Source organism: Aplysia californica, unplaced genomic scaffold, assembly GCF_000002075.1.
Source record: "Aplysia californica isolate F4 #8 unplaced genomic scaffold, AplCal3.0 scaffold00672, whole genome shotgun sequence".
Classification (NCBI taxonomy): Eukaryota; Metazoa; Mollusca; class Gastropoda; order Aplysiida; family Aplysiidae; genus Aplysia; species Aplysia californica.
In genome coordinates this window covers 335,033-341,897 of record NW_004797942.1, presented here as the reverse complement: position 1 = coordinate 341,897, position 6,865 = coordinate 335,033, and the positions used below count along the sequence as shown (strand labels likewise).

Below are 6,865 nucleotides of genomic sequence, written 5' to 3'. Positions count from 1 at the left end.
TAGCAGTCTCCTAAGAAACCACATTTCTGTTGCTTCTATTTTATTTTCACTGTTTTTAGTGATCAGCGACCCAAAAATTTGTCAAATTCACGCGTGGAATACAATTTAATGCCGGATTACCATGTTAAGTTTTTTTTGTGTGTGTTTTGTGTGTTTTGTCAAGGACTGACACTTTAAAGATTTTTAAAAAACTGTTCGTCTAAATGGAACTTCTCTCGTCGACAAACTTTCAGTTCAACGATGACTCAGATCTAGCGTCTGTCGATGAAACTGTCAGTTTGTCGGTGAATGAACTGTACGTATAAAGGCAACCTAAGGCTCCGTCTTCCTTGAGATTTTGATGATGCTGACAAGCTAAGAAGATGCTACGATTTCTGGAATGATTTCCAGTGCTCCTCTATTGAATTAGTTTGGTTTTCACCCTGTTTTTGTTTTTGTTAACTGACTAGTTATTAGCTGAAAGCATGCTGATGTCTTTCGGAGATGTGTGTACTTGGCAGGTAGAATAGCGTTTTTATGTTGCCTTGCACATTCCTCACAATAATATAGCCTGACTCTGATCACGCATAATAAATAGAGATTCTTCAAATTACGTTTCAAGACGGCCTGCCTGCAGGTCTCATTTGAACCTCTTCCTTCCTCGCCCTCGTGCCAAAAAAAGGCAATGTTCTCGTGTCTTGCTTGTTGATGCCTAGACAGTAAAATTGAAACAATCTAGTCTGTTCGGTAAAGCAGCTCTCCTCTTTGGGACTTGGGAATGCATAGGGAATTGTGAATATAGATTACACTTTCAAGATCAAACACGTCTGGAACTGTTTTGAAATCAGCTTTCTCTCTGAACTTAACTGGGTTCTCCTTTTTTCTTAATTTGGTTTGGAAAGTCTAGTTGGGAAGCCTGTGAAATCTACACACTACACAGATGTCACACGAAGTGCACGGGGAAAATGAAATTGAAATGCGATCAGTCCTTAAAAGAATGTGCCCAGATATAAACTATATTTCATACAATATAATAAAATAATGCAATTGATGTGAATAGATTTAACTAGTTGCATTTGGTTGTGGTTGTGGTTGTTGTTGTTGTAGTTGTTGTTGTTGTTGTTGTTGTTGTTGTTGTTGTTGTTGTTGTTGTTGTTGTTGTTTATTGGGAAAGATTTTTTTTTACAGAATGGAATTTACAGTTTGCAAATTCTCTCAGAATTTATGACAACTGTAGATCGTTTTATTCTTTTTATGAACCCAACCCACCACCTCATAAGTATCTCTTACTCCTTCCCTGTGAATGGCAACACTGATTACCACTCTGATTACACCTGTAATGTTGACAATAATATTAATAACATAGATCTTGCAAAATCGTCTTCTAATTTGATTTTCTTCACCACACAAAGAAGTTATTCCACGCGTGAAAAAAAGTGAATCCAGCCCAGCTTAGCTACTAAATTTCATGATGATGGTGCTCAATTATGCATAGATCTGAAATGATTTGAGCATCAATGAAATGTAAAATTAAAGCTTGATTTCGCTTGATACAAAAATTTTTGTTGAAAATTTAACAGTACCGGGACATCAACACTTTGAAGTTGAATTACCCCCTTTTATACACAAAGGGATTTTATTATTATTTTTTAAAATAAATATTTTTTTCTTTCTTTTTTAAAATTCTTGATCTCTGACCTACCCAACCCAATCTTTAAAGGTTCAGTCCAACACTTTATAAACAGGCCTTAACACAACAGCCAGGAAACCGAGGAATTCGGTTATTTCCGGGCTGAATGTTACCCCCCCCCCCCCTCTTCTGCATTAAGTTCTACAATCCCCCAACACGTGATTCACGTCAACGAAAATTAATGAGTATGCAAAACGTGTCTCGGGTCAAATTTCCTTGACAAGGACATGGGGCGTATTGTGTGCATGGTACCAGAATGTGCTGGTCATTCACAGTCAACAGTAAGCGATACTGCCGTTTGAAGTGAAAACACAGTATCTAACAGAACCATGTTTTAGGTCAACTTTTGCTCAAATCTTCTAATCTAATTTAAAGATTCATTGAATATTAAGTTGTCAATACCCGAAATAAGACAGAACGAAAAGGGCATTTTTTAAACAAGACTTGTGTATTTGACCCAGGTGCCCATGTTATATTCATGTACTATATTCTTTTTCATTCAAACGCCTACACTTGACGTCAATAATGGGGTTTTTTTTTAATTTAAGGACACACTGTAGCTGTTAGCTTAACAACCCTTTACATGTTTAGGTAGTTTCTCGAGGCGAACGACATGCGAAGGTTGATGTTTAGCATAGTAGATTCTCGTAGTTTCCGGGGATGTGATGCAATTGTCTCTGTACTTGTGCAATAACGTGAACTTTTGGACGTTCGTAAACGTCCTTCAAAGAATATTTCGCAATCCTGTCGTCGCTCTAAAAAGACGGAAGCTTGCTTCCTGAGAGGGGAAGTTTACTTTATAAAGTACAGTGTCTCAAATGGGACACTGTATCCCACTCAGCCATGGTGAACCCAGATAGATAGAGCTGAAGCAGCCTATTTTTGACAAAACGTAACCCTATCCGTACGTTGTATTGTACTATCGTATCCATACGTCATGGGGAACTCTGTGCCACCACTTTCCAAAGAGGAAATTTATTCGTTAATCCGATCCGTACGCTTTGCATAGCTGTCTGTCTAAAAATATTTTTGAAAAATACTGAAAGTTTCCAAGAGATCTTCGTACTAGAAGCATTTCAAAATGTGATGAATACAACCCCGTAGGTACAAAATGACCCCAGGGCGTACGGAGAGGGTTTAAACAGTGTAGGCGGCGGCATAAAGAAATTAATCACCATCGAAAAACTGTCAACAACAGCCCACGTAGAGCGATACTTAGAGATAATATCATGTAACTTATCATGTGGACGTTTTCGAGGGACCTTGATGCATCTCATATCCGGCCTTGTTTTCGTTTAATATCAAGTCTGATCCACTCGAACAAATCTTTTGAAAATGCAAAACTTTGCCAAGTGGTTGTGCATGAAAACAAAGAAGTTTTAATGTACGCGCCCCCATCGACACATTTTTCACATTTCAAAGGCAGGCTGCTTCGAGCTTGCCTGTCCCATCAGATAGACAGAGTTAGGCTGCACGTCCACACAGTATGTACATCATGTGTCGTAAACAATTTAATCAGAGAAAATGTCTTTTGTCCGCGTGTGTGTGTGGGGGGGGGGGGGGGGGGGTGCCTCTTATGTTCTCGAATTACGCTGTTTGCCTCCCTTTCAATAGGCCCTGGATTCGAAACCTGACAGAGACGGACACTTTTCTTCTTTAGTAATTTTCCCCTTTCTCTTGCTTTCCTGCTCTTTAATCATGTTCTGTCATCTGCTTTCAAATCCACTCCACACCCCCCCCTATATCCTTCCTCTGATCTCCTTACTCTCCGTTGCTACTCCTGGCTCCTTTTTACTGCTGTCTTTCAGCCATACTTCTGATCTTAGGATAGGTATGATCGAACACCTAGCCTTCTTGGATAAGAGCGAGATCCCATGTGCAAGTTGTCAAGGTTAAAGCTCCCTTTGTGGTCCTAAATTCGATAAGAGTAGTCTTCGGTCGCCACCGGGCAAAATTCAAAATCAATTTCTACTAAACTGAAAGCTTAATGTGTCCCACACACTCATATCATGACCTAATCATGCAGTTGCAAGCGCCGTAAAACACTTAGAAAAAGGAAATGTCTCTTTCCGCCCACATATTGAGTTGTTTTGTTAACCGTTTCGTTAGAGTTTGTCGTTTAAAATTCGTCCACTTACCGTGAACATTTTGCGTATTTAAAGGTTTTGTCAGAATCTCTTTCTGCCTGCAAAAAATACAAATGCACGGGATTTGATTTACGACCGAAAGATCTGGGTGTGTACGTATACACCATACAAATGAACAGACTCTTCTAGAAACTGCAGACCTTTGATATCTCCCAAAATCTGGCATGACTCGAGTTCACAAATCCCCCAAAACGGTTGTAACTGATAACGCTTTATGAACGCTGGAGCTATTACAAAAGTTATCCCATGTAAAATCCCATTATTGTCTGGAGGCCATGTGCATGTCGTTAGTATTTCGCCATATTCCAAAAGATAAATAAAACATGAACATCAGTATGTGCCCTCCCTAAGCAGGGAAAATACTGTTTGAACTCAAGACCGTATCTATCTATACTAATTAACAATTTAACCATAATATCATATGACATAGTATAATATTATTCCGAAAACCTTCCAAAATGTTATTTGTGTACAATGAAAGGTAGTGGCAATACGATGTCCAGCTACCACTCATATATAGCAGTGCGCCTAGAGACCTTTTTTACAGCTTTGATTTTGGTCTTGATGTTGAAGTATGCCTGAATATTAAACTAAACATCCATAGCTATTTCAGTCATGACTGGGGAATGCTTTAAACAATAGTATATTTAACTTGTCTGCAGTTGATAGTGGTTCCTTGGTAGATAAATGGTATGCTTGCTATTTCTTTTCAATAACAATTTCCAGTTACGAGGAAAGGGGTAGGAGTTTGGGGCGGGTTGTCTAGGGGAAGTCGGTGAAGCGACAATGCTTTTCACCGGTAGAAAACGACGAAAGGCTATTTTTTTTCAAATATTTTAGGGGCTTTTTGTTTCGAATCTTTAACAAGTGGTTGAAGAGGAGACCATGTAACTTGAAAGTTCTTCTCACAGTGTAGTGTATTACTACGTCGTTATCTTCTCATGCCATAAGAGGCTCATCTTTATCTGCGTCTCCAGTACTTAGACACGGCGTTTTCGTCCCACATTTTCGTTTCACTACCAAATTTCGTCACAGATTTTTCGGCCACAATTTCCACGTTTTCGTCCCACATTTGTGATATAACGTAATAACTACCCCCCCCCCCCTTTCTCTCTCTCTCTCTCTCTCTCTCTCTCTCTCTCTCTCTCTCTCTCTCTCTCTCTCTCTCTCTCTCTCTCTCTCTCTCTCTCTCTCTGATATGCGGGTATGGTGATAATCTAAGATGTATCGTACTTTATTTCTGCTGTATGCTGGAAAATTCAACCAATCATCCCATTAGTCAGTATCATACTGACTGTAAATAGTGAGCAAATGTTTACCCAGGATAAGTAACATTTTTGGGGTATAGGGGGCTCTGTGTGAGGTAGTACCTTTGATGTTTGGCATGCTGCATCCTACCTGGTAGGGCAGACGGGCATCACTTGTCCTCGCACATCCTCTAAATCTCTCACATGTGGCTCCACCGCGCCATACCCCGGTACACCGCTTCAGCTGGCGGACTAAACCATGTGAGGGGGTGGTGTTTACACTGCACCACTGGGCAGATGAGCAGCATCAAACAGCCAACGGCCATGAGCGGAAGGGTCCCATGACGGACCCAACGGTCAGAGCGGAAGGGTTCCAAGCTGAGCTCAACAGTCAAATATATGCGATCGGGGGCGACCCACATCATGTTCATGGACATCGGCCTACGGTTAAGAGCTTGGAGAGGGATGGGCACCACCAAGCTTCTCTGCCCAAGACTCACCACATGAAATGACAAACAGCTCAGACACTATACCGGATCGGTCGTCGCCCGGGTCATCAAGGAACGCGCCTTCCGTTGTTGTGCACCAGAAAGGAGGTGAAAAGTATGCTACTAATGCACAGAAGATCTGTGCCAGAAACAACATCTCCATTGGCACATGGAACGTACGGACACTGAGAACAGCCGGAAAACTAGAAGAGCTTACGAACGAGATGAACAGATATCAATGGGCCCTACTTGGACTTTGCGAAGTACGGTGGAAGAAATTCGGGGAGATCAAAACACAAGAAGGCCACAAGTTGCACTTCAGTGGAGAAGAGGACAAGCATATGAATGGCTTTGGATTTTTTATTCACAAAGACATCGTGAATAGGGTCATGGACTGCCGCCCTATTTCTAGCCAGCTTATTACCATCCGCCTTAGGGTAGTCCCATTCAACATCACTATCATCCAGGCATATGCTCCGATGTCAGACTATAATGAACAGGCTGTGAAGGGCTTCTACGACCAGATACAAGAAGTGATAGACCAGACCCCTAAAAAAGACATCATCGTTGTACAAGGGGACTGGAATACAAAAGTAGGAAAGGATGCATACAAGAACTGGAAAGGAACATGTGGACAACACTGCAACTCAGAGTCAAATGAAAGAGGTCTAAGGCTCCAGGAATTTGCCAGCTATAACAACCTAGTGCTGACAGACACGTTTGGTCAACACAAAGCATCACGGAGATGGACATGGCACAGTCCAAGTGGAGAACATCACGACCAGATTGACTACATCACGGAGATGGACATGGCACAGTCCAAGTGGAGAACATCACAACCAGATTGACTACATCATGGTGAAAAAGCGCTTCCAGTACAGTGTCAAAATTGGAAAAACACGAACATTCCCAGGAACAGACGCTGGAAGCGACCACGACCTTGTGATGATGACCATTCGCCACCACCTGAAAAGGGTTAAAAAGCAAGGAAACACATGGATGAAGTTTGATCTCGAAAAACTAAAGGACCCAGAAGTAGCAGAAGCCTTCCAAGCCATGATAGGAGGAAAGTGTGCACCACTCACTGTCATTGATGCTGGTAACAATAATGACACAGACATGGACACGTGGATCAACACCTTCAATACAGCAGTGACTGAAACAGCCAGTCAGATCCTCGGAAAACACCGACGAGTCAATAAGCCCTGGGTCACAACTGACATCCTTAACCTGTGTGACAAAAGGAGAAAAGTAAAGGAGAAAAAGAAGCAACCAGATGGTGCAAAGGAGTACTGAGCAGTCAGCCAAAAAATT

At 41.5% G+C, this 6,865-nt stretch overlaps 1 protein-coding gene across 1 annotated transcript; it reads left to right on the top strand.

Annotated features, from left to right (window-relative positions):
• The first annotated feature begins 5,571 nt into the window (after positions 1-5,571).
• Positions 5,572-6,399, top strand: LOC118478557 (craniofacial development protein 2-like). The gene has a single exon (XM_035972379.1). It carries the CDS (start codon positions 5,572-5,574, stop codon positions 6,397-6,399), a length of 828 nt encoding a protein of 275 aa, XP_035828272.1.
• The last annotated feature ends 466 nt before the right edge of the window (positions 6,400-6,865 follow it).